Below are 27,773 nucleotides of genomic sequence, written 5' to 3'. Positions count from 1 at the left end.
TGTCCTCTCTTTCCTAATCAGACATTATTTGCAGTATTGCATTCAGTACTGAATACTATGGTTTAAGAAGGACGTTCAGTTGGACAGAGAACTTGCATTCTGATCCCTCTCTGTCACATACTTGTTGTGTGACCTAGGGCAAGTCGTTTCAATTTTGGGTGGGCCTCAGCTGTCTCATCTATAAAATGGAGGAGTTGAATTAGATGGTGCATGAGCTCCAAATTCCTTCCAACTCTAAATCTATGATCTTAGGAGGATCAGTTGAAGGCCTGGGGATGTTTACCCTGGAGAAGAAGAAGAGGGCGGGACATATTAGCTACTGCTTAGGTTTATGAAGGGCTGCCTAATGTGGAAGGCAGAAGTGATGCTCTTTGTGAGAGAGATCAGACTTGCTGTGTCTGGCCCCAAAGGTCAGAATGGAGGGAAGTTTCAGAGGCTTGATGTCAGAAGAAATTTCCCAACAATTGGCTCTTTCTACAAGTGGAATAGGCCCTCCCTCCCCCTCCCCCCAACTTATAGGACCCCTATCCTTGGAGGTCTTTCAGCAGAAGTGATACTGGGCACAGCGTTCCTGTATGGGGTAGACCAGAAGACCCCAACTCGCAAACTCCCGCAAATCTGTGCCAGTAGGCCCAACACCCTTTCCACTACACCACAAAAAACAACTGCCTGGCTCATTTTTATTTCTGATAGGGCGTTAGATTCTCTCCTCTCTAAGGTCCCTTACAGCTTTAAATGGTATGACCGCTGAACTTTGCCCGGTTCTTCCCCTTCACAATTGAAGGATTCCGTTTTTCACATGCTTTCCTAGACAGACAAAGCCCCGCCCCTTTACGTGACCCCGCCCACTTCCTAAGACGTCGTCCCGCCTACTGCGCGCAGCCTCGGCATCGGCACCAACTATTAAGTGCGCAAACAGGGGAATCTGGTGAAACGCCTCTCTTTTTGTGTGCCATTTTGCAGAACTCTGAACAGGATCAGTTCTACCAGAAAGATGGAAGAGATTTTTTCACGAGCTATTCCTTTAAAATCTGGATGCGTTTGCTCAAGGACGAAGTTTCTTTCTGCCCCTATCTCCCCCCCGCCGCTCTCTGAGGTGGTCTGAGCCGGAGGACCGAGCGCGAGGGAAGGGGCGGGGCGAGGCGGCGCCGACGGAGCGGAGCGTAGCCGAGCTGGTGAGGGTCTCGGGGAGGGGGGGCTCAGCTCTCGGAAGGCCGGGTGGCGCTTCCCGCTCCCCATTCTATCTTCTCACCTTCTCGGGAGCGGTGGGGTGGGGGGAGCCCGTCTAGGAGCAGCTCTGTGGGGCCTCATCCCTGTGCGGGATGGGGGGGGGGGGTCTCTCCCAACCCCCCACTAGGCGAGGCAGCGATCGGGAGGAGCCCTGCTCGAGGGCGGCTCGATCTCGGGGTGGCCTCCAACCTGGCCCGCCCCCCTGCTATGCCCCCCCGAGCTTGAGACCGTCGCCCCCTCCCCTCCCCCTATTCGGAGACCTCTTTAAGACCTGGGTGGGTCTCGTGCTCGAGGCCAAACGGGCCATCGGAACCCCAGCCGCAGTGTGCCCCTGGCCCTTTCGCACGCTTGACCCTGATACGTGCCCCCTACACATCCCCCTGAAACGGGGCGCCCAGATAGACCCCCACGAAACCTGCTGCTTAACGAGGGGGGGAGATAGTCTAGGGGCCTCCCTGTAACCTTCACTTAACTGCCCAGAGCCTCAGTTTCCCTGTCTTTAAAATGAAGGGATAGACCACGAGCGTGTGAGTTTTCTTCCCACCCCTGCCGGGGATCCGGGACCCCCTGAAACACACAGCTTGAAATCAGCTTCTTGTTTCCTCCCCACACTTCCGCCTCCTTCCTCCAAAAAAAGGAAAATAAACACGGGACCAGAGGAAGGACTACAGCCCTTACAGAGCCAGCCAAGGAGGTCTCCGTGCCCTCCCCCAGCTCGGCCCGGGATCTCTTCTGGATCTCACTTTTGTGCGATCCTGAGGAACGACCTGTTTAGGATTTCGAACCAGCAGGTATTTATTTAAGAGTCTCCCGTGGGCCATGCACTGTGCCAGGCCCTCAGGACGCAAAGACCACGGCTGGCCAGCCCTGCTCTACTAGCGAAGGGGGCAAGGTTCACACCCCCAGGGCTCTGGCCAGGGACTGGTTAATGCCTCTGGCTCCTTCCCCAATCTGGATTACTTGAAGAAATCAGAGATGAGGTCATTCCAGCCAAGTATACCAAACCCTGTCACTGGATGGGAACCACCAGCACCTGGGTTCCTGCTGTGACTGCACTCGGCCTTGAATATTGGGTCTAAGTGGTGTTTTTTTTCACATTTCATTACCAGGACCCACTGGATTCACTATGGACATTGAATGTTCGCGGCTCCTACCTTCTGTCTGTGCAGTTTTGGTAGACCCAAAGCAGTTTGTAGCTGATGATACCTGTTTGGAAAAACTACTAGACTGGTTTAAGACAGTAACTGAAGCAGGTAATTGTGGTAGTGTTTGCTCCCTGTTTACCCATAGGCTGGTGGATGTTTTTAGAGAATTATGACATGGTACATGATGACTCAACAGTGCTCCACATGTCTAAATAAATGGATGTGCTGCCCACCATACTTTACAACAGGTTCTAAGAGAAAGAAGACAAGTTGGATTATGGGGGAGTTATTAGGGTGGTTTGTATTTTAAATTCTAATTTTAATTAAGGTTTGAGAGAATCTTCAGATTATGGTAGATGAGTGTTATGAATATGGATAGGCTCTTTAGAAGGGCAAGGATGAAAACTTCTTGAGGGAAATGGGTACCTTGATACCAGAAAGGGATACAGAATGGTTTCCCGACAGGTGACGGAAGAATCATCCTTTTTTGATGCTTGTGTATTCCACAGAATCTAGTCTGCTGGTATTACAGGAGAATCCTTGCCTGACAGAACTGCTCTTTCATGTGCTGAAGCTACAGGATGTGAATTCCAATATCCTTTCCTTTGCTCTACGTCTTGCAGGAATATTTGCAGCCCACGAAAACAGCTTTCAGTATCTCCAGGTGAGTTTAGGGGTGACTTCTTGGATGCTGTAGCTTGTAAAATTAGACTTGGCTGATAGGTTGTTGTAGTTATATGAGGTTTTACTAACATGCATACATATACATACACGTGTACCTTATACTTGTATATTATATGTACACACTTGACTGAATCCATTCTCTCATTTGGATGGGTACATCTTCCATTGATACAGATTTCAATCCTTCTATGTCTTTTCACTCTATGTAATTCTTGTGCATATCTTTTTGTTTCTCTGTAAATTCTCCAGCAGAGATCCGCTAAAACCACTGGTGGCCCGCCTCTAGTTTTTATATTTCTTAAATTGACTAAAGCAGTGTTCTGGCCTTTCACTTAAGATATGTGCCTTCATATATTTTCTGATCTGCTACTTGACTAAAGAAGCAGGATGTAGTTTTATAGCTTACAACTGTACTCAGACTTTTGGGACACCCTGAAGATGCATATACACACAAGACACATGCATATGTGCACTCTTGTACATATGCATGCATACATATACAATTCAAAGAAGTCTTTATTTGTAACTATTTTTATGTATCTTTTATATTAGAGTGAGATTTTGTGTGAAACTTAGTGCCATAGCTGGGTTCAGTATAAATTGTCTTAGAGGTATGGTTTAAAACTTGCATTCTTCAAAAGTTAATTGATTCTGTTTTGTATAAAACTTGTTGTGTGGTTAGAGGGTCAGCTTTGAAGCCAGGAAGACTTGAGGAACTTATCTGCATCAAGTCCTGTCTTTGACTCATACTTAATACATGACTCTGGGAAAGTTAAAACTCAGATGAGGTGCCAGCCTGCATTAGTAGAGGGAGTTTTCTCTTTGGGAATTCAGTATTCCAATGAAATTATAACTTGGTCCCTATTCCTATGTCCAGAGAATGGCAAGGTCATTAGAGATTGGTTTATAGGTAACTGCACTGGCATTCACAAAATATTTTAAGAATAAGAGAAAGCCTTCCAGTGCTTTATATAGATACTTTATAAATAATTTACAAAAAGACATTACTAAAATTTGGTTCCTAGACCTACCTAGAGGTAGATCAGGAAAATGCTATGAAGATTTTTATTGAAGCTCCTTCCTAGTAAAAAATAGAGAGATGGAAGCTCGATGGTGGTACAGACCAGTGGGTGGATTTGGACTTGGATACATGTCTGTACCCAAAAAGGAGTCATCATTGGTTCCATATCAACATGGAGGGAGTTCTCCAGTGGAGTGTACTGGAAACCTATGTGCTATTTAACGTTCTTGCCAGTGAATTAGATAAAAGCATAGGTGACATGTGTATCATGCAAGTTAATAACTAGCAAGCCTGGAATTAAAACAGAAAAACAAAAAATAAACCTAAAGCCTTTTCCCCTAAAGCACACTTCCGCCATGGCCTAGCAGTCCTGCTGTGTCCATTCACAGAATCACGGCCTTGGGAGGGATTCAGAGCCTATTTAATCTAAGCTATAACTGAACAAGAGCTCCCTCTACATCAAAAACAACAAAGTTTAAGATGACACAAAGCTGGGAGAGATGGCTAATAGTAGATGACCGAGTCAGGATTTAAAAATATTTTAACAGGCCAGAATAGTGGGTCATATCAGATGGGATGAAATATAGAAATACATGGTAAAGTCTTACCCTGGGATTCAGAAAGTCATCTTCATCAGCATAAGGTTGAGAAGTGGTGGTTAGATAGCAGTTCATTTGAAAAGAGTTTTGGCATTTTTAGTGGATTGCAAGATCTGTATAAATCAGTAATGGTATATGGCAGCCAAGGAATTTAATAAGTCTTAGACTGTATTAAGAGACAAAGTATCCTGGACTAGGGAGATAGTGAACTCTGGGTTAGACCACATCTATAATATTGTCTTAAATTGTGGGGGCCACATGGTAGGAAGGACACCCAAAAGTTAGAGATTGATGAGAGTGAACCATTCAGGAGAGTGAAGGGCTTTGAGATATGCCACATGAGAGTCAGTTAAAAAGACTAATGATGTTTAATTTGGAGATGAGAAGGCTTGAGGGGCCTATATGATAGCTCTGTCCAAGTATTTGAAGGACTGGCATATATAAGAGGGATTAGACTTTGTGGCCCTAGATGGTAGAACTAGAAGCAAAGGATGAATACTTCAGAGAGACATAAAAATTTAAACTTGATGATAAAGTAAAACTTCTTCAGTTACCCAAAAGTGAAATGGCCTGCTTTAGAAGGTGATATGGGGGGTCCTTCACTCAAAGTCTTTAAGCAAAATCCTGAACGCCAGTTTGTTGTTTTTGATGTAGAGGGAGCTCTTGTTCAACTATGGACTGGATTAGATAGGCTCTGAATCCCTTCCAAGGCCATGATTCTGTGAATGGACACAGCAGGGCTGCTAGACCATGGCGGGAGTGTGCTTTAGGGGAAAAGGCTTTAGGTTTGTTTTTTGTTTTTCTGTTTTAATCCCAGGCTTGCTAGTTATTAACTCGTACGAATTTTGGGCAAGTAAATTCAATTTGAGCCTTAGTTTCCTTATAGAATAGGATAGTAGCCTATCCATCTCAAAGGTTTGTTGTGAGGAAAGTGCTTTGTAAACTTAAAAGTACCAGAGAGAGATATGTCTTAAATCCTAGCAGAATGGAATATCAATCCCTCATCTTATAACAAGCATTTTATCAAGTGGTTCCTGTGTGATAGAAACTCTTAGGTGTTAGAGATACAAAAATAGAAAATGAAGCAGTTCCTGTTCCTAGGGAGCTTACCTTACCTTCTTGTGGGAAAGATGGAGAGAGAGAGTGTGTGTGCACATACATACAGAGTAACTGCAATGTTGTTAGGGAGGGCACTGGCAGTTGGGTGAGATCATAAAAGGCCCATGTGGATGGTAGTGCTGAAGCTTCATCTTGATGAGGGATTCTTGGAGGCACAGGTTAGGAAACACCACATCCTAGGTATGTGGGACAACCACAGCAGAACATGAGAGATGGGAGTTTGGGCACTGATGCTGATTTGCCTGCACTGTAGGGAAAGCAGGAAGGAAGAGTTATATATAATAAAGCTGGAAAGATGAAGATCAAGGCTGGGCTGTTAAGGACTTTAAAAGTTAAACACAGGAATTTGTATTTTATTTATAGGAAAGCACTGGAATTTATTGAGTAGGTTAGTAGTGGTCAGCTCTGCGTGTAAGGAATATCACTTTGGAAGCTGTGGAGGGTGGATTGAGATTGAAACAGGGAGACTAATTAGGAGGCTGTTGTAATAGTCTAAGTGAATGGTGATAACCTGAACAAAGGTGGTGGCAGGGTGAGTGGAAAGAAGGGCACAGCTGGGAGAGATGTGATAGAGGTAGAAACAGGTTTGTAACTGGTAGGCTGTGAGGGATAAAGGACAGATCCATGGATAATGCTAAAGTTACACACGTGAGGGACTGAAAAAAGCATTTCCCTCAGCAAAAATAAGGAAGTTTGGTAGAGGGGTGGATTTGAGTTCTGTTTGAGAGTTTGAACTGTTCACCAGACAGTTGGTGGCACAGGCCTGGAATTCAGGAGAAAACTTGTGGCTGGATCGGTCTGTCCTCTGCAGTAATTAAACCCATGGAAGCTAATGAATCAGAGAGAGAGAGAGAGAACACATATGAGAGAAGAGAACCCAAGTGACACCTTGGGATATCATTTACTTAAGGGCTGGGATAGAGATGATCAGCAAGCCAAGGAGACAAGGAGTTGTCCGACGAGTCCTGTCACAAAAACCTAGAGAAAAGAGGATATCTGGGAGGAGAGAAAGTGGTCAGTGGGGAATCATTAGCTCTAGAGTCAGGAAAATCTTGTTTCTCATCCTGTCTCTGAAGCAAACTGACTTTGTGACCCTTAGTATATTATTTCCCCTCTGGTGCCTCAAGCCTCAAAATCTAGTTTCTAAAACTACATGTTGGAGAACAGATGCTATTCTGCACCGGTAGAGGGGATTTCCTCGTGCAATTCCTTATATCAGGGAAATCATAGCTCTGATTAAATGTTGGGAAACCATTACCTAGCTATACGTCATCATTCCCATTCATGTTTGTAATTCTGTGTAAGAATTAAAAATAGTATGAAAATGATGGAAAATCCCAAGCTCATAAGCAGGACTTAGTAATTTTTCTAGCGCTCAAGGCCACAGCTCAAACAAATAGTGCCCCTGAGTGCCTAAAATGTACATGAAAGAGGAAACAAAAGAGTGAGTGACAAAACAAGAAAAACAGGAAGAGAGAAAACACATGAGGGAGAGAAAAATAATAGGGTAGATAGTGGGAGAGTGCCTGCCACCAGTAATTGCCATGGAGACTACATAGTTATCTAATGACCATTTGTAGAAATTATAGTACACAAAGAAAATGTGCACTATCATATTTTATCTGAAAAAAAGACATTCTGGTTATAAAAGTAGCTTTGTAACAAAAATTATTTTCCCCAATTAGAAAACGATTTTTAACATTCAGTTTTAGAAATTTTGAGTTCCAAATTCTCTCCCTTCCTGTATGCTTCCCTCCCCTCACTCCTCTCTGATATGGTAAGCAGTTTGATGTAGGCAATCCATGTATAATCATGCGAAGCATTTCCATATTAGTCATGTTGTGAAAGAAAACACAAGCAAAAAAACATGAAAAAATAAAGTGAAAAGTAGTGTACTTCAATTTGCATTCAGACTCCATGAGTTATGAAAGTAGCTTTAAAAAGAATATTTAACCCTTGAAAAGTAATGTCTTTGAACATGCTTCATTAAAGGTTAAGGTGCTATTGCTATTCCTTCATAATCTGACCCCAGGGAGCCCTGAAGATAAAGTCAAAGAGACTTGAGTTTAAATGTGGACCCAAGTACTTATTTATTAGCTTGGTGACCCTGGGCAAGTCACTTAATCTCTGTTAGCCTAATTTTCCTCCTCTGTAAAATAGGGATAATAATAGTACCTACCTTCCAGGATTGTTCAGAAGATAAAACAAGTTAAAATTTGTAATGTAAAGTGCTTTGCAAGCATTAAAGTGCCATATGAATGTTATTGTTAATATTAGTATTATTCTGTGTTCCAGTGACACTAGCCTCCCTGCTGTCCCTCATACAAAACACTCCATATCCTGACTGCATTCATTTTCATTGGCTGTCCCTCATGCCTGGAATTCTCTCCCTCCTCACTTCTGCCTCCTGGCTTCCCTGACTTCCTGCAAGTCTCATTTCAGATCTTACCTTCTACAAGAAGCCTTCTCTACAAAAATCCCTTCTCAATGTTTGGGTCTTCTCTCTGATCTTCAGTTTATCTTGAATAAATCTTGTTTGCATAGTTGTTACATGTTTATTTATGAATAAATGCCATAGTTGAATCTTCGTGGGGAGATATTCATCTCCCAATTATATTATGAACTCCTTGAGGGGCAGGGAGTGTTTTTGCTTTTGTATGCTTGTTGCATTTGCCATGCACAGTGCCTTGCATATAGTAAGTATTTAGCAAATGTTCGTTGACTTGACTCACTGACTTCAGTCGATCAGTAAGCATTTATTGATTATCTACTAAATGCCAGCCATCACGTTGGGCACCAGGGATATGGGGACAAAAGTAAAAAACCTGCCCTCATGGAGTTAAATTTTATCAGGGGATAATATGTACATATGTAAGTATATACAAAAGAGATAAAAGGTAATTTGGGGGAAAGGCACTACCAAATGGGGAGCTCGGGAGGTTGTGTTTGAGCTATATCTTGATAGGAATTGGGCTTCTATGAGGTGGAGGTTAGGACAGAATATATTCCAGGAACAGAAGAAAGCTAGTGCAAAGGCATGGAGATGGGAGACGGATGTGATGGATACAGACCAGAGAGGGTCTGTGATGGACTGGACTGGACAGTTTGTGAAGGAGGTCCCTGAAGTGGAATAAGGCTGGAAAGTGAATTTGGGGCAAGGGTGTGAGGAATTCTATAACTTTCATATTGACATTAGTTTGTTGTCTGTGGTGCCTTTCAGCATAAATGTAGTTTTTTTGTTTACGTTGTAAATTTTTGTCTTGTCTGATAGCATGATGGCAACTCCTGGTCTTTTAGAAGTACCAAACGGATAATTACCTTTGTTCCCTATTTTTATTCTTCTCAGTTAAGAAGTCAGCTTAAATCGTCCTTCATATTCTTCAATTCAGCTTGTTTTGTTTTTCATTTTCTGTGCTTTTTTTCTTAAAAGGATTTCTTTTCCTTATTCTCTTCCTTACTTTTCCCTTTCTATCTTTCTAGGCTTTTATTCTTTGATTCATAGCCTTATATTCTTTCCTTCTTCAGTCTCTTTCTTCCTAATGGAAGTAGGAGGAGGAGAAAAGAAGGTATAGGTACAGCAGTAATAACTAGCATTCTGTAGTGCCTACTTTGTGCCAGGCACTGTGCTAAGCACTTTACGATTATTACCTCTTTTGATCCTCACAACAGCCCGGGGAGGTGGGGGGCTATTACTGTCACCTACTGAATGAAATATAAACTCCTCAGCCTCGCACTCAGGGCCCTCCACATCCCCTTCAATGTACCACTGCAATTTTATTTCTAGTAGTTCTTTTGATGTACTTAGGTCTCCACCAAACTGGATAACTCACTCCTCCCCTTTCTCATTCTGCCCTCTCCTACCTCTTTTCAGCATAATTACTGTTCCCCAACTTCTTTTATTGACATCCTTCCCTGCCTTTGAGGCCCAGATTGGGTGCCACTTTTGTGTGGAGTGTGCCCTACTGTCTTTCCTCCAGATTAGAAATGTTCTTATACCTTGAAGTCTAGTCTCTTAGGTCACTCTATTTGAGCTTTCCTATATACTTAGCAATTTTAAAACATATTGTAGTCATGACATACATATCTCATCCCTCTACTTTTTTGATAAGTTCTTTGAGAGTAAGGACTATGTCTTTTTTCATCTTTGCATCCCCAGTATCAGAAAAACACAGTTAGTGAATGTTTGTTGTATTGAATTGGGTGTTAGGGACTGAAGGTTGAAGGTTAGGAAGCACAGTGAGTCAGAAGATAGCTAGTTAAGGAGGAGAGGAAGAGAGAATTCTATCTAGGGTGATTCAGTGAAGGCTTCATGAAATATCAACATTTTGAACTAAAGCATAAAGGATAGGCAATATTTCATCAGGAAGCAACCTGAGCAAAGGTATGGGGACAGGTAAACACAATTCATGTATGGGAAATGGAAAGAAATACAGTTTTGCTGAAATATAAGGCTTATATAAGGATATCATAGAAGATAAGGCTGTCAGGGTAGGTCTTATGGAAGGTTTTGAATTCTAGGCTTAGGGGTTTATCCATGTCCTTTAGGCAGTGGGGAATCATTGAAAGTTTTGGGTCAGGGGCTTGACTTTACAGTTGTTAATTAGAAAGTTAATTAGGTAATAGTTTCTTTGTGGATATGGTGGTCTGAAGTGTTTCTTCTCCAAAAACTTGCCTTCCTCTCTTAAAGAAAATACCAATAGGGTTGTTTTAACTAAGAGTGTATGGGGGAAAAAACTGCTTCCTTGAACAAGTGGACATAAATATGTATTTTTGCTCAGACATATGGAAAGCTCGAGTGATTTTCTCAATGGCAGGCACCTTTATTAAAACACCTAAATCATAATATCTAGAAAAAGCTCTCTGATTGGATTTAAGTAGCAGAATGTTAAGATATCATAATGAGACATTGTGTTGGAAACATTTTGCAAACCTTAAAATGTTACGTAAATGTCAGCTATTATTCTCTCAGTTAACATGTAGGAAATGTTGATTGGCAGGTACTCACGTCTTGCTTTTTTGTTGTTGAGTCAGCAGGGGGAGGTGTTGCTCAGCCTTTTCAGTGAAGCAGGGCCCCTCGGCAGGCCTGCCTGGGAGGATCCCTCTGTGCGCAGCGGCTGGATCCAGGGTGTGGGCAGCATGGTGCAGCATGAAAGCGCCGTGCAGTTCCTGTGTGACTGTGGTGAGTACCGGTGCCTCCAGCCTCCCAGAAGGCAGCTTTGAGGCCCTTGGCCACTGGGTGCCCGTAGATGTGGACAGAGTGGGCAGGCGGTGTGAGGGCGCTGAGAATTCCTCATGTCCCCATTCTCAGTTCAAAGAAGGCTGTTCTGACAGCTGTATTGTCACTGTTAGACATTTGTCCTTACGGGCAGAAATATGGCCTTCGGACAGTATGTAGAAACCTCAGTCTTTAAGACCTTCGTGTGCACTAGTATGTCATAGCCTTTCTAGGGTAAATATCTTAGAGCATCTTTCTTCAGGAGTTAAATGTGTATTAACCTGACAAGAATAAAAGAAATTCCATGTAGGGCACTGCATGGTAAAGCCTTAACAGGCTGGACCAGGCTCCTGGATAATGGCAGAAGTGCCAAGAGGTTAGAGAATGAACCAGAAGGTGCCTGGCACCGGGCTGACTTCCAGAACCAGTGGCTGTGGGGATACTTTTCCAAATATATATTCTGCTACAATTTAGCATGTATTTCCAAAAAGTGGCACGCTGTGCAAAATCATGCAATAAAAGCCACAGGCTTATGGAAAGCTGGGGTGAGGGGCACAAAGTTGGAAACTCCAGTGACATGGAAATACGTATTAAATGATTAAGAAATACTGAAATACTGTAATAAATGGTGGCCTTAGGCTAGCAAAGTCTTGGGCAGTTTGGGTAAGCCAAAACACCAGTCCTCTGGACTTCATAGACAGAGTCTGGGCAGAACATGTGTGTGAGGAAGTGTTTGGACAATCCCTCATCCCTCGTATGCCCATAGCTCCTGTTTCACCAGAAGATATCCATTAATTATGACACATCTTAAAAAAGATCTGAAGTTTGCTTGTGGAAGTGGGCCTTGGAAGGGTTGCAGCTTTTGAGTTATTGTTAAGTGGTACAATTTCCCACATTCTGCCTGTTTCTTAAGAAAGAAATTATGCACAAGCAAAGTAAAATTCAAGTTAGGCTCAAAATGTTCCTTAATGAATCAATTGCATTGGAACAGATTCAAGTTTTTAAAGCAAGTGTTATGGCAGAACTGACTGTACTTTCACTAAAGGATTAGTATGTGAACCTGTAGAAGTAGAGAAATCATAATCTACTCATCTAATCTGGCTTAGTAGGGAAAATTCTTAGTTTTTTAAAAATTAAATCATAAGGGCTTAGACCCTGAAAAGGTGGTGGGTTAAGCTATCCAGGAAACTTAGTATGTTGTTAAATCCAGTTCCATACCTATACATTAAATTTTTTTCACTTAAAAGAATAGCCTTCCCCAAAAGTCCTGGTCATATTTCCCTGTTGTCACATGGAAATTATCCCACATTCTTGAAGACTATGCCAGTGATGTCTATAGTAAGGACCCAGTGCCTAACTGTGTTTATTTTACTAGAGGTCCAGTTAAGTAGAGTTTCATCTCCAGGATGTTGGTCACTTACCGATGAGTTCTTTAGCCACAACTGTCTATGAAACCAAAAAATATACCGGGTGGTCCTCACACCTACACATTTCTGCTTCTGCGGAGACTGTGGCAGTGTTTGAAGTGGGGGAAGTACTAAGAATCATGTAGGTTTTAGAATGTCCATAAACATTAACCTAACTGTTGGCCCTCTAATCCTTGTCTAACATCAGAGTAGAGAAACTGAATCATATCACTATTGACATTATTATTCCAAATAAGGCTAAAAGCGTTACAAACGGATGACTATGGATTCTCCTAAGAACTGGGTATGTTGTTTATCCAAAGACAGCAAAGACATCCCATTTTCTGGGATGCTTAGTCATCTTGCCTGAGTGTGTATCAGCAAAAAAATCAGCAGCAGCAGAATTGAATCTTATCTGCCAACATATGCTCGTAGGCAAAAGTTGACATAGAGAAGCTCTACAAAGATCTTCATTTATGACCTTTCATGTACTTTAATATTTGGTGACTTCAGTGCAAAAGTGAGCTTGGAGGGTTGACAAAGGAGAAGCCAAAGACCTGAGGTTTGTCCCTACATATAAATACTTGAAAAAATTTTTTAATTAAGAACTTAACTATCAATGAAAATAATATATTTTTATTATGAATTTAATAACCATCAAAGGAACATGAAAAATCTTATCCCACATTCTTAGCCTTTGACACGACACAACTAAAAGAATGACTAAGCAAAGAAACTGCTTTTTCTCTGTGTTACCTTCTAGGCCTTCCCAGAGTCCTACTACTTTTGGCCCTGTCTTTAAGAAGAGAATCAGAATTAAGAAAAAAGTGAAATTGACTCTATCTTAACAGATAGGAAACAACTGTTACTGATGTGTTAGACATTATTGAATTACCTGATTGTATACAATCACCTGATATATATACATATTAGCCTGTTATATCAAAGATTATAGTCTACACCAAATTTGAAAGGATAAAGTTGAGAAGATATACTATGCAAATAAAACAGTTCCATCCTGACCTATTTTAACAAGTTATTATATGTTTTAAAAAATGGAAAATAAATAAAGGATCAGACATAACACAGATTATCACCGTTTCCTACAGAAATTGAGCTGATGTAAAGCAGTTGCTACCACAAATAGACCGAAAAAGCAAAGAAATCAATCAGCAAGTACTTCATCTTCTTGTCAAGCTGTGAGATGTAGCAGCAAAGCACATTGTAGTTTTATAGTATGGACTCACTTGTAAGCTCTCTTGGAGGGGGCAAGGAGAAGATCGTGAGCAGTGTTGCCTCATAAAACAGTAGAAAGTAGTAGAGGCAAAAAAAGTTTGCAGAAAATTTGGCATGGAATTCAGTTCAGCTAGAATCACTCTAAGAATATTTCAGGAAGAAACTGAAAGGAGCTCATCAGATGAAGATTTGAAGGGAAAAAAAGTATCACCGGTTCTGTAACACCTGCATTCTTCATCAGTGATAGTGCTACCACCACATTTTAATTCTAACATCTTAATCCCTAATATTTCACATGCATAAGTAGAAAAGATAAGTCAACCAAACTCTTTTAAGCACCTTTTGTGCCAAGTACAAGCCTAAGCATATAAAAACAAGGCAGAAACAAGACACTGGTACCTCAAGGAACTTAGAGACTAAATGGAGAAACAATATGTAAGCAAATAGGTACAAACAAACTTAAAACAGGATAAATTGGACATAAGTTCAGAGGGAAAGTACTTGCATTAAAGGGAATCAAGAAAAGCTGCCTGCCAAAAAAAACCCAAACTGCCTGGATTTTAATTGAGGCTTGAAAGGGAAGCCAGGAGGCAGAGATGAGGAGGGAGAGAATTCTAGGCATGTGGGTCAGCCAGAGAAAATGCACAGATTCAGGAGATGGCGTGTCTTGTGTGGGGAACAGAAAGAAGCCAGTGTTGTTGGATTGCAGAATATGGCAGGTGAGATGGAGGGCAGAGTAAGGGATAAGAAGATTGGAAGTATAGGGGGGAGGCAGGTTACAAAGGAATTTAAAAGCCGAAAGGGCTTTTTATATTTTATCCTGGAGGCAATAAGGAGCCACTGAAGTTTATAGTTTATAGGTGGCTGACATGGTCTTTAGGAAGATTATTTTGATAACTGGGTGGAGGATGAACTGGAGTGGGGAGAGGCCTAAGTCAGGGAGACCAACCAGAAGGCTATTACAGTGGTTCAAGTATGAGATGATGAGAGAAGGAGATGTCTGTGAGATTTGGAAGGTGAGAAAGAGTGAGGAATTAGAAGATGGAACCTAGGTTGCAAACCTGGGTAACTGGGAGGATGGTAGTACCCTCAAAAGTAGCAGGGAAGCTTGGAAGCAGGGACAGCAGCAGGACCAGACTATGTATACCCTGAAGAGGTTCATGTTGGATGTGACACAGTTTTGAGGAATTAACAAGCATTTTTTAAATGCTTGCTTTTGCCGGCCACTGTGGTAAGTGCTGGGAACTTAAAGAAAGGTAAAAATAGTCTTTGCCTGCAGTGAGCTCACAATCCAATGGGAGAAACAACATGCAAATAATTGTATAAACTTTTTATTTATAGTATTATTACATATGTGATGTAATATGCAACTGTATGTATATGTGTGTATGTATATACCTATGTATGTGCATATATGAAATATTTGAGATAATCTCAGAGAAAGAGGGTATTGTAAAAGGTTTCTTGCAGAAGGTGAGATTTTTAGCTGAGACTTTAGAAGGAAGCCAGGAGGTAGAAGTTTGAATTTCTTTTTTAGTATTTTATTATTATTTGAGAAAAGGCAAGATAGAAAATCATGGTTTAAAAAAAGTCACAAATTGTATTAACTACCTTATTACATGAGAGCAATTGACAGTTATCTGACTGATATCAAGACAGGTATTTTAAAGATGCCTTTTACTAAGTACAAACATTTAGCAGCATTATACAGGTGCAGCCTTCCAAGTACCTGCCTATGGAAACTCACCTAGATCAATTAAAAAACCAGCTTATTGGGAAATATGCAGTTCACTAAATCCAGAGAGCTGCCTTCTTGATACCAGTTTATAGGATTCACATAAAAGGCATTTTAGACTCTCCTATTTAGGATCTCTGTGACTAATACTGCACAGGCATTCATTAACACTGTGATAAGCACCCTAAGGTCTAAGGCCTGGGCAAAACTATACGTGAGACAACAGGGCATCGATAACTACTGAACTCTACATCTACTTTCTCTTCTTTACAAACTCTTTCAGGGATCTGCATATGTATTAAGGGATAACTGATAAAATGTGAGATTGGGACAGCCAGGCTTTTGTAAGAGATGTCACTTAACAAAGAATGTTTCTATAGTTGTACTGTTCAGTGTAAGAATTGAATGTTTATATTTTGTGATTATATAAAAGCATTTGATTTGGGAGAGTAAAACGTGGCCTTAAAGGATGTCTCCTCCACCAAAGTCTGTCTCCCATGTGTGTTCAACTTAGGCAGGTTTGAAGCTATGAAAAAAGCAACTAAAATATTCTTAGCTTTGACTCAGATATTCCACTCCTAGACATGTACCCCAAGGGGTCAAAAACAGGATGAAAGGTTCAATATTCTTCAGAATATTAATATTAGCACTTTTTGTGGTAACATAACTTAGGAACAAGTAGATGCTCATTAATTGCAGAGGCTAAGCAAATTATAGTATGGGAATATAATGGAATATTACTGCCATGTAAAAATGACGAATATGAAGGATACAGAGAAGTGTGTAAAGACTCAGTGATGCAGACCTGTGTAAGCAGAATTGGAAAACAGTATGTGCAGTGACTACAAAAGCATAAGTGGAAAATGCATTTGCATACACATATATATACTCAGACTGAATGACTTTGTGCCTATAATAACAAAGATTGACTCTGAAGAACAGATGAGAAAATACATCTCCATTCTTTACTGAAATATAGGGCACTATAGGTATAGAATGTGTATACTGTCAGATTTGATTGATGTATTCATTGGTTTGACCAAACTGCTTTGTTTCCCATTCTTAAAAATAAGGGATGGCTCAATAGGTAGAGGAAAAAGAGAGTAATATTTTCAAAAATGAAGGTGATTTTTGCTTTTGTAACAAAAAGTACTCACAAAAAATAAAACTTTTAAAAAAGATTCAACAGTGTTCCTTGGTAGATGTAATGATACCAATAACTTTAACATTCCTTTGATGTCAGGCAAAGTGCAAAGCTATACTCACCAATGGTGTTTGCTTCCACCATGGTGACCAAAAGGAAGTGGCTCCCTGTATATGTCTCATGTTCGTGGGGTGCTATCATGCAGACTATGTAAAGCTCCAGAACACCAGAGAGCCTCCTAAATGAGATTTATATCTACTCAAGTATGGAAAAATCAAGTGGGTGAAGAATGCCTCCAGTCTACATGATGATAGACTGATAGTTGGACAGTCCATTGAGCTATCAGTCTTATCCTGCATGGACACTGCAGATGTATAATGAACTGGACCCAGAATTGAATAGGAAAAAGCAAGGAGATATGGATTGCATTTGAAAAACTGTTTTGTAGTGCTCTCAATGAACTGAAGCTTTTCCCTGAAAACAAACAACAACCAAAAAAAAAAAATCCATTCATACTTTTAACACCACTATTCTTCTGGTTATTCTATATGCCGTCTTGCCACAGAACACGATCTCTAAGAAATCAAAATTTCAGATCACTCATACTGCACTGGACAGATGAACGGTGGGCATAAATTGGCCTTACTACAAGAAATAGCTTAACAAATTATTGTCTAAGAGAACTAGATGTGTGGTAATCTCTGCTACTGAAAGGAATACTCAAGTTGATGAAGTCTCATGGTCCATTGAAGTACCGAAGTTCAGAAAGATAATCACAGTTGACATATGTTTTAAGGTTCAAATGCATTCTGTGTCTGTTATATCTTTGCACATCTCAGTGGCCCAGTAAGCTTGATATTACAGGCATTTTTTAGCTAAGTGAAGGAGGTTGAACAAGACCATTTAAGTATTTAAGCTTGGATCTCAGTCCTCAATCTCAGTCCTTTCAGCCGCATCCATAGCTGACTTCCTAAATCAAAATGAGAGTTTGCTAATTAATTATGAATGAATTGGGTTGGAGGATCATTAAGGTTCCTTTCAGTTCTTAACATTTCAAGAGTCTAAACCACTGTAGGTTTGGAACTGCAAAGTGTTGGATTTGTACCTTAATCTTATAAGATTTGGGTTCTCTCCCTCCCCCCCCAGATTTATATAAACAAAGGGTATGTTTCAGTTGTTTGTTTTTTCAATTTTGTAAATTTTCATCATTCCTTCTTCTGTTTGAACTCTGACCCTTCCATTTAAAAAATATATATGTGTATATTGTTTTTTCAATCAGCAAAAATTTGCCTTCTCACCTACCCAGTTGAGAACAAGGAGAAAAACAACCCTATTAACAAACATGTAGTCAAGTAAAATGCATTTCTGTATTGGCCATGTCCAAAAAATATGTCTCACTCTGTGCTCTGAGTCCTTCATTTGTGTCAGGAGGTGGGCACCAAGCCTCATCATTAATCCTCGGTGATTGTGGTTGGTCAAAGTTGTCTTTTCGGTCTTGTCATCTTTGTATTCATTGTTTTACTAGTCCTATTCACACTGCATCAGTTCATACAAGTTTTCATGGGGTCCAAAACCATCCCTTTTGTATATATATTTGTACACATATGTGTGTATATACATGCATACATACATTTTGTTTATATATGTGTGTGTATATGTAATATATATACATATATATATATTACATATACACACACCACAACTTGTTCATTCCACAGTTTATGGGTGCTCCCTCAGATTTTCATTCTTTGCTTGCTCAAAAAAAACCTGTAAATATTTTTATACATCCCTAGAGTTTGTATTGTTTAGGAGTAGTCCATTAATCTATCCTCCCTCTAATACCTTCTTCCCCCTTTTCTCCTTCTCCTCCCATTTCCCTTTTTGGTGAAATGCATTTATGTCCGTGTGTGTGTGTGTGTGTGTGTGTGTGTGTGTGTGTGTGTGTGTGTGTAGTGTCCATTCTTCCCTTCTTTGAGGAGGGAATTTTAGATGAAAGTGAAGTTAAGAGTGTGCTGCCCCTCCTTGCTGTCCTTTTTGTTTGTATAGGTATCTACTTGGGCATTCCAGTTGTGTGAAATAATTTTCCCTTCCTCTCCCCTCTAGTGTATTTCTCTTCCTCTCCTTTCCATTCTTCTCTTAAGATCATTAAAACATCACAGAATCACTCCTAGACCTTGTCAAATTAGACTCCTTCTCTGACCCCAGATGATTTTATGGTTGAGAAGGGGACACATGTATCATCTCATATTTGAAAGTAAGTAACCTATCCTTATTTGATCCCAGTGATTATTCATTCCTGTTTACCTTTTTATGTATCTTTCCACTTCTGTATTTGAACTTAAAGGATTTTATGCAGCTTTGGCCTTTTCAACAGGATGTTTAGATTTCGTTAAAGGTTCATTCCTGTCTCCCCCTCACCCCCAATTATATTCAGTTTTCCTGGGTAAATTATTCTTGTCTTTTAGAGTATTTATTCCAAATTCTCCTCTCCTTTATAGCAGTGGTTACCATATCATGAATTATGTTTACTATGACTGCTTGGTACTTGAATTCTTTCTTTCTGGCTTCTTGCAGTATTTTTTCTTTGACCTAGAAGCTCTGGATTTTGACTATCATGTTCCTGGGAGTTTTCATTTTGCGATTTCTTTCAAGGGGGCCAGTAGATTCTTTCTATTTCTGCTTAGTTTTCTGATTCTAAAAAATTTGGGCAGTTTTCTTGAAATACGATGACCTTTTGGGGGGGGAGTCTTCCTTTAATTTTTTCTCTTCTATCAGTTTTCCAGATCAGTTGTTTTTGCTATGAGATACTTTGTTTTCTTTTCTTTTTTTCATTCTTTTGACTTTAATATTTCTTGTCATATGGAGTTACTGATTTCTATTTGGCACATTCAGATTTTCAGGGAGTTTGTTGGTTGGGTAAGGTTTTGTAACTCTTGTTCTCTAAATTCTCTTTCCAATTTTTTCTTTCATAGCTTTCATTTCTTTTTCATTTCCCCCTCAAGCACTCTCATTTCATTTATAAAAATATTTTAAACACTTTTTAAAAAACTTTTTAAAAAATCTCTTCTAGAAATTCTGGTTGAATGTATGACTAAACTCTGAACCTACTCCTTTCTTGGTTCCTCACCTAGGACTTCCCTAACTGGGAGCACCACCTAGGGTGGAGGTCCCTATCTCAGTCCCTCTTGGCTTGATAGAACTCAGTAGGGCAACAGAGCTGCCATTTGACACCTGTTCCTGCTCTCTGCAAGTGGTGTCTCAGTGTAGGTCTGTACCTTGTCTTGCCCCAATGCATTGCCTCTCCCTGGGCCCTGGATTACTCTGTATGCCATAGTCACCATCCCCAGTGTATACAGATCTCTCTATCTCTCCCTCCATTGACCTGGCCTGGGCAAATGACTCATTGTGACTTTTTCAAGATATCCCATCAAGACTAGATCTGTTGCTTTGTCTAGATCTGTCTGGTGGACTTGTGTTTTAGTTTTTGTTTGCAGGGAGAGTTCACTTGATTGCTTCCTGCTACTCTGCTGTACTGGCTCTGTCTCTGTTATTTTCTTTTTTAATCGTAGTATTTAAAGTATCATAGAGGCAAGCAGAATCATAGATGAAGTGCTGATCTTAAACTCATGAAAAGTCTCAGTTCAAATCACATTGCTAACACTTAGCAGTTGTGTGATCCTGAACAAGTCCCTCAGGCAACAGTGCAGGAATCATCTGCTAAGTCATGGATGCATGGTGATGTGTGGGTGTTGATAGGGGAAACTCCCTTGTTCTTATACTTGAAGTAGTAATAGATGACAGCCATGTCTCTTTATTTTTCAACCTGGAGCTGTTATAGTTACTTGTCTTAATGTCATATCCACATACTTAGATGGTAAACTCACTGAGGACAGGGACTGTATGTTAGGAGCCAGCTAGATGGCTCAGTAGGTAGAGCACTGGGGCAGGAGTCAGGAAGACCTGAGTTTCAATCTGGCCTCAGATACTAGCTATGTGACCTCAGTCCACCTCAGTTTCTTCAGCTCTAAAATGGGGATCATGGTAGCACTTGCCTCTCAGGGTTGTTGTGAAGGTCAAATGAGATAATATTTGAAAAGTACTTAACCCTGTGCCTGACGCATTAGGTGCTTAATACATACTTTTTTTCCTCCATTATCTAAACTTACATCTCTTCTAGATCTATACATAGTAGATTTTTTTTTAAATGTTGTTTATATACAATACAAAATTTGAATTGTAGTTCAGTAATTGAATTGTCTTTCTCTTCTTTCTACTTTTACTAGGTGCTATTGATGTGATCTTCTCCTTACAAGGAGATCCCAGTCTGTTTGTTGCTTCAGCAGCTAGTCAGCTGCTTGTACACATCCTTGGATTCGCCATGCATTCCCGGGGAGCTGTGCCCCTCGGTACACGGGACTGTGACTGGCCAGTGTGTGCTCGAATGATTGTAGGACACATAGAAGAATCCCTGCGCTCAGGAACAGTCCCTCAGATCACACAGGCATTGAATGTACTGACTACACTGTTTGGACGTTGCCATGACTCATGGACTGAAGTCCTTTGGATGCGGATGAATCCGCTTGTGGGATCACTCCTGGAGAAAGAACCACTCTTGGCTGCACATTCACTTGTTGATCTCTTCCTTAGTATGGCACGGTAAAGTTATAAAGAGTATGATTATTTCACTGTGACCAAATCATTACTAAAGAATAATCCCCTGTAGACATGCTTTGTAGCAGGCTGCAGAATGAGAGAGCTTGCCCTGAGAACGTATTTTTAAATTAAAAAGGAATCAGAGGCATAGATTTAAAAAGAAGTTAGAAAAGAAAAAGATCCTGGTATCAAAGAAAGTTACATTTTGATAATGTAAACAGGGATAAAACTACAGGGTGCCATCACTGCATTCCCAGAATCTTTATGTAAGGCAGGATGTTACTGTCTCTTCTTGGTTCTCTGTCTTTGCAGTTCTCCTGTGTTCAGCCATCTGGAATGTGATCTGTGGACATCATCAACACAGGCCTTGAACCGTCTAAGCCCAACCCAAGCAGGGCCCTTGGCTTTAGGCATTCTGAATCTCAAAGACTGGTATGGATTCTGGTTTATGTTATTATATCATTCAAGGGGGGTCTGAAAGGCTTGGGATGGCTTTAGGTGGGCAGGGAGGGAGGTGGTGTGAGTAAGAGCATACAGTCAAGGAAACAAGACCTGCTTGGCTAGCCAAGGCCAGAGTTTGGAAAAAATGGCAAACTGTCCCATCTCCTACAATGGCTTAGAAAATTTCCTTCTTTATTTCTAACTTGATTTTGTTAACAGAGACAAAGTGACACAGTGGGTAGACAGTTAGCTTTGAATTGAGGAAGACCTCTGTTCAAGTCCCATCTTTGACCCACAGTGGGCCATGTATGCGGCTCTGGAAGAACCTTAAACTTAGTGCTTTAGGCATTTCTCTAAGACCGTAAGTTGCGGAGAAGGTGCTAACCTGCATTGGTAGAGGGAGTTTTCCTTGTCGGGAAATTCCTTATATCAACGAAGTCACAGATCTAACCCCTATCCCTATTCTGTCCCTTGATTTTGCCAGGTTCAGAGTGGAGAGGATTGATAGAAGAGTCCCAGAAATGACTAAAGGGATGGAAAGTAAGCCCTCTATGGAGAGAATATAGGAGTTTGAGTGGTTAGCTTAGAGATGATAAAGCTAAGGAATAACCTAATCTTCGCATATATGAAAGGCTAGTATAAGAACATGGATCTGTTTATCTCTGGGAACCATTTGAACAGTATGAACTTAAATTATGCCAAAAGATTTTTTTATTCAATTTAAGGAAAAACTTTTTGACTCCTAAGCATGACTAAACACATGAGGCTCTCAATAGAAGTTGTGAATTCACTGTCCCCAAAAGACTTTAAAAATAGACTAGATACTCATCTGTCATAGGATAGTTTAGGTGTTCACCTTCTTAGAGGCAGAATGAAGAAACAAATGACTATTTGAGGTTCTTTTTAGTTTTATTATTCTGTGAATTGTTGGGAGGCAGTTCTAATTTTAAGGAAGGAAATATATTTTCTTTTTTTTTTTTTTCTAAAGCCCACAGACATTAAGAACTCAGGCTTTTAGTATCCTGCTTCAGCCGCTGGCCTGTGTTCTACGAGCTGCCTCTCAACCTCCTGGATCCCCAGGTATGCTGCCTTGGTGGGGCAAAACTGGAAAAGTTAAGGTTATGTGGGCCTAGGAGGGCAATATGAAAGATTTCATTACAGAATATATCAGCTATCTGGGTAAATATAACAGTGGGAATGAGGGCCAGTAATGGCTCTAACATATAACCTTTCCACTTGCTGCTGGTACATCATTGAAGCATTTGTCTTTGAATAAAGATATTATTGAGTAAGAAAAGAGTTTTTAGTAAGTGACCCAAATGTCTAGGTTGTAAGTGGGGAAGGTACTTCCATGGGCACTGGTATCACATATCGTTGATATTAAAATGACATTAACTCCACTTGTTTGCATTAATATGATGGGTAGCCCTCATTATTCAAACAGTTGATAGGTTTTTGGTCCTTATACAGTTGGTCACTTTAAAATTCTTGAACACTACATAGACCTGATGGGTAAGGACACATGGTCCTAGTTACCTTCTGTGGGCTCAGCATGATATTTAGACAATTTGATTTGTTTTGCTTGTAAAGTAGTTATCTTCCTCTATTAAATGGATTCATAATTGGCATCCTATCTGTATTTCTCAAGCTGTGGTGATGTCTGAAGCATACTTGGAGCTTCTTGAAATGTGGTCTCACATACCAGGTTGATTGTCACTGGTATAGGAGGGCACAGAGAATTTTGTGATTTTTTTCATTGACTTTTCCTTCTTCATGAATGTTGCTCTTCCATTGCCTTGTGAAACAGTTCTTGTCTATCTCTCAAGGTTTGCTGGATGAGTCTGTGAATGATTCTGTGATTATTGATATCCTCGTCTCTTCTAAATCATCATGTGCTGGTCTCTTGTGTCAGACTCTGGCTCATCTGGAAGAGCTGCAGCCTCTGGTATGGAAACATAGCTGAACTTGATTATAATGAAATACATCCCTAATGCCCTGGAGATCACTGTATTTGTATTAGAAACTTGTCATTTAGTCGTTCTTCTCTGTCTTTCAGAGTCACTTAGTGGTAGATTGGCCGCATGTCCCTTTGCTCAATGCTGTAATGACAGTATTACAGTTCTGTAGTGGTCTGGCCACCCCAGCCTCCAGTGTTGGAGATAGGCTGTGTGGGATCTTGATTGGTTGTTTCAGAGTTCAGCGATCAGCACTTGATTTCCTGGGGACTCTTTCTCAAGGGGCAAGTACGTAAGATTTTTTTTTTCCTTATAAAGGATGAATATGTTGATTAAGCTCCATAAGGCTATATCTTTGGTGAATGAATTCTAAACCTAATTTTTTAGTTTTTTATTTCTTTCCTGCCAAGAGAACTCTAGGCAATCACTTAAAAAAATTTTTTTGTTTGTTTCCTTTCTGCTATTTATAATCTTTTAAGAAATTGGGCTCTGTTTAGTTTGATATGTGGATGGTGACTTTCTTCTTAAAATTTATATTTTACCAGTCTGAATAGAGTCTCTTGATGATACTGATTTGGTTTGAGGTGATTGGTAATTGGTGTGTACTGGGAGTGTGAGTTACTATTATGGGGATCCATTAATAAAAATTTAACTTGGTCCAAGTAACTCAGTTTACTTCTGTATAAAATGAAGAGGTATACTAGATGCTGCAGAAGGCTTCTTCTCACTCTCATAGTCTGTGGGTCATTGTGTAGAAGGTACTGTGTAAACTTCAAAATACTAACTCAACAAACATGAAGCAAGTATGATTATAGTGTTTCATCCTCATTTCTCTGTTTTAGGCCCCAGTGCATTGGTAAGACAAGTAGTTGAGATCCTTATGGTGTACCTCAAGAGCCCAGACTCTAGTCCTACAGTAAGTACAGAATGGAGGAAGAAAGGGAAAATAAAGCTGCAGCCGACAATATCCTCTAATGAAAATTCATTACAGGTCATAGTACAACCTAGTCTTACAAACTGTGCTTCCAGTGAAATCACTTCTCCAGAGCTCATTCTGGATTGCCCAAGACTGCCACGCCAGCACTTATGCGATGGAGTCACTGAGCAGTAGTGATCAGAGAGAGGGAATTGTACCATAGCATTTAGGCCTTGAAGGGACAGCTCAACCAGAGTGGTTAAGTGATGACTCTGTGAAGTTTGTAAGTTCTCCACTTGTGGAAATAAGTTTAACAGAACTCAGTCAGTCAGCCTAGACTATTCTGTCATCACCTGGAGAAGGCAAGCATTAATGTCATCCACCAGTGCAAAAAAGTGGCCCCATTTTTTTGTTAGCAAGTTAGATGTTGGCCCTTGGCCTTGCCTTGCCTTGCCTTGGTTCTAAAACCTCAGCTCCAGTTGCTTCTTCTACCTTAGAGGGGGAACCCAACCTATCCTTAAAGCCTTTATTGAGAACTCTTTGTGTAGCAGATACAACAGAAGCAACATTAACTATGATTGGACTGGAAGAACAGCATCCCCCTCTGATTTTTACAGTCATTCTTTGCCCTATTCCAGGTTCTGAAGAAGGCATTTCAGGCCACACTCAAATGGCTGCTGAGTTTGTCCAAAACCTCTACCTCCAGTGACCTCTGCCCACAAACCCAGCATTTCCTTAGAGGTAATTAAACAGTCGCTATTGGTGTAAACTGAGAAGGAACCACAGCTTCGGAGTGGTTTAATGAGTGACTGATCTTTGGTAGGCTTGTCCCACCCCTGTATGAATTCTTCATTAAATGTAATTGCCTAGGGACACTCAAGACTGATGTATGCAGTGGCATTAAAAAGAAGAAGATGTGGACATTGGCTCAGGAGCCAGGAGCTCCAGCCCTGACTCTTGATTTATGTTCTTCCTTTTATTTTTGGACAGATCTCTTCCCAGTATTGCAGAAGCGTCTGTGTAGCCCTTGCTGGGAGGTAAGGGATTCAACCCTGGAATTCCTCACCCACCTAATGAAGCACTGGGGAGGTAAGTGTCAAGGGGAAATTTAACCTTCCAGTGCCTGAGGAGGTCTACCTTACAGAGCATTTGGCCCCAGATAAGCCTGTATTGCATACCAGACTGTCAAAACTCCAGTCAAAACAAACCCCTTCTAGGGTGTGGCAGCTGCCCTAGACTGAAGACTTGACTGCATCCAACTCAGTGTTTGGAAGCCTGCAGCTGCTTAGTGGGTTTCTGGCCAGCCCTGAGTGGTTGCATCCAGAATGGAGCAGCATGGCTCTCTGGCATTGGGGGGGTGCTGTCAGCTGGGAGTTAATAGGACAGAAAGGTGTTTGCATTGGAAACTGCATGGCTGCGTAGATCATTAAGCCTTGTTTTTGTGGCTGGATATATATCTCCAGGGCAGGCTGGATTCAGACAAGCTCTCCTCTCCTCGGAGGTGCCAGAGCTTGCAGAGGATCTCCTCCGAGATCCAGAGAGTTACGTCCGAGCAAGCGCTGTGATTGCCGTGGGGCAGTTGTCCAGTAGAGGCCTGTGTTCAAACCCCTTGGGCACCAAGAGCAGAAATGATGAAAAGGTAGGAGACGGAAGAAAACCTTGTTTTTCTTCCTTAAGTGAATGCCATTTGTTTATAATTGTTTTGTTATCCAACTTAGCTGGCAATAAGATAGTACATTCTGGCAGCGAGAGTTAACTCAAGAGCAGTTCATTTTCACTGCTTTCAAGCAAGCTGAGTGGTTCAGCACAAAGGAGGTTTAACATTTAAGATAAAGTATACTTCTGTTATCTATCCAATTCAGTACCATACTTCAGTCTCCCATTTGCCCTTCTCATTCCTTGTATTTGCTCTCTCTAGAAAAGCCTGTTCTTGGAGCTTCTAGAAATCCTCTCCACTGACTCAGAAGGCTTCCCTCGGAGGGCTGTGATCCAGGTTTTCACTGAGTGGCTGAGGGAAGGTCACACAGATGTGTCAAAGGATAAGGAGCGATTTGTAACCAAAGTGCTCCAGGTTGTGAGTTGTGACCTAGATTGGGAGGTCAGAGTTCAAGGACTAGAACTGGCTTTTGTCTTTCTTGTTCAGACCTTTGGGCAGCATGGGACCGGGTGCCCCTATGCTGTGGAAATGTCCTCAGTGTCTCAGTCTACCTCGATTACTGAATCGCTGCAGATACTCTGCCGTGTGAAGCTCTTTGAGTTTATATTTAGCGCCTTATGTGACTGTGACAGGCCAGTGGCCCGTAAGTCCTGTGATGTACTTCTGTACCTGAAGGCCAAACTGGCTTATCATGGCAGCCTGCAGGGGAGCGGGGAAACTTGTACTGCATCCCTAGGGACCCAGAACACTGCTTGGTTGGAAACAACTCTAAGGAAGTGGAGGGCAAGGGACCAGGGTCAACCCGGTGGGATTGCAGACAGAGTGGATTGCCAAGAACCCGATGATGTGCTAGAAGTCCTAAGGTCAGTAGATTTGGAGGAACTTCAGAGAACACTAGCTAAGAGTAGTGACCACATTGAGAAAAGTCCTCAGTCCCTCTTGCAGGATATGCTGGCCACTGTAGGACTCCTGGAAGAAAACGAAGCTGACTGCTACTGACCCATCAGGAAGTAGCATATTGCAGAGCTGAAAAACAGCTTCGCTTGAAGGAAAGGGGTGAGCATATAATAGCTCACCTTGAGGTCTCCTGAATGGTAGTGATTACTTGAGACTGTATGGCCAAGAGCAGGCTCAGTGGCCCGTTGCTGCACATGAATTAATCTGAAAGTCCTTCTTAAATCAGGCTATAACTTTAAGCCTACCTGAAGAAGGCAAACCATGTGACAGATGAGAACTAAGCAAAGGTGGCATGCACACACAGAGCAAATTTCAAACTATAAAATCTTTAGATTTCACAGGTAAAGAAATGTCTTATTTTTTAAACAAAATAAATTTTATTTGAAATTCAGTGACTGTGTAGTTTGTTTTGAGACAAGTCAAGTTTGACTTCTCAGTCCTGCTTAGGTCATATCTCAAAGTGTTAGAGCTTTGGGGTGTAGTGGAAGACTTGAGATTTAGAGAAGACTTTGAGATCACAGAAATGCATCTAGAGATGGATCCCAGCCTCCAAGCTTGCTGAACACATCCTGGAGGGGGACATTCCCCCCTAAGTTCAGCCCTCTATCTCTTTATCTGAAGGAGAAGACAGAGGTCTAATAGTACACACCATTACCCTTG

The 27,773-nt window shown here is 41.0% G+C and overlaps 2 protein-coding genes across 6 annotated transcripts in view; one reads left to right on the top strand and one right to left on the bottom strand.

The window, feature by feature from the left end:
* IQCE (IQ motif containing E) overlaps nucleotides 1-2,471 on the bottom strand; it is a 101,325-nt gene extending 98,854 nt beyond the window's left edge. For 3 of the 4 annotated variants that reach the window (XM_072597695.1, XM_072597694.1, XM_072597701.1), the window contains exon 1: nucleotides 2,385-2,465. The gene's annotated coding sequence lies outside the window, so the exon portion shown is untranslated. Of the gene's footprint in view, nucleotides 1-2,384 lie in introns of all 4 variants that reach the window. The other variant, XM_072597697.1, reaches the window with a different exon arrangement.
* On the top strand, nucleotides 873-27,504 carry BRAT1 (BRCA1 associated ATM activator 1). 2 transcript variants are annotated; one of them, XM_072597691.1, is made up of 14 exons: nucleotides 873-1,175; nucleotides 2,340-2,483; nucleotides 2,885-3,039; nucleotides 10,830-10,977; nucleotides 20,818-21,190; nucleotides 21,500-21,619; nucleotides 22,617-22,708; nucleotides 23,455-23,573; nucleotides 23,685-23,871; nucleotides 24,426-24,499; nucleotides 25,138-25,240; nucleotides 25,490-25,588; nucleotides 25,963-26,138; nucleotides 26,418-27,504. In XM_072597691.1, exons 2-14 carry the CDS (start codon nucleotides 2,357-2,359, stop codon nucleotides 27,153-27,155), a joined length of 2,511 nt encoding a protein of 836 aa, XP_072453792.1. In that variant the 5' UTR covers nucleotides 873-1,175; nucleotides 2,340-2,356; the 3' UTR covers nucleotides 27,156-27,504. The 2 variants fall into 2 exon arrangements, with proteins under 2 accessions (XP_072453792.1, XP_072453793.1); XM_072597692.1 differs by lacking the exon at nucleotides 873-1,175 and adding an exon at nucleotides 1,867-2,021.
* Nucleotides 27,505-27,773: the final 269 nt, after the last annotated feature.

The sequence above is a fragment of the Notamacropus eugenii genome, chromosome 3 (assembly GCF_028372415.1).
Source record: "Notamacropus eugenii isolate mMacEug1 chromosome 3, mMacEug1.pri_v2, whole genome shotgun sequence".
Taxonomy (NCBI): Eukaryota; Metazoa; Chordata; class Mammalia; order Diprotodontia; family Macropodidae; genus Notamacropus; species Notamacropus eugenii.
Note: the sequence above shows the minus strand (reverse complement) of the source record. Positions and strands in the feature narration are given on the sequence as shown.

Bases quoted from the DNA above. Each gene is read 5' to 3' on its own strand.
- BRAT1 (XM_072597691.1), top strand. From the start codon at position 2,357: ATGGACATTGAATGTTCGCGGCTCCTACCTTCTGTCTGTGCAGTTTTG. The intron at 2,484-2,884 runs GTAATTGTGGTA...TGTATTCCACAG, and splicing joins TAAGACAGTAACTGAAGCAG to AATCTAGTCTGCTGGTATTA. The intron at 10,978-20,817 runs GTGAGTACCGGT...TACTTTTACTAG, and splicing joins GCAGTTCCTGTGTGACTGTG to GTGCTATTGATGTGATCTTC.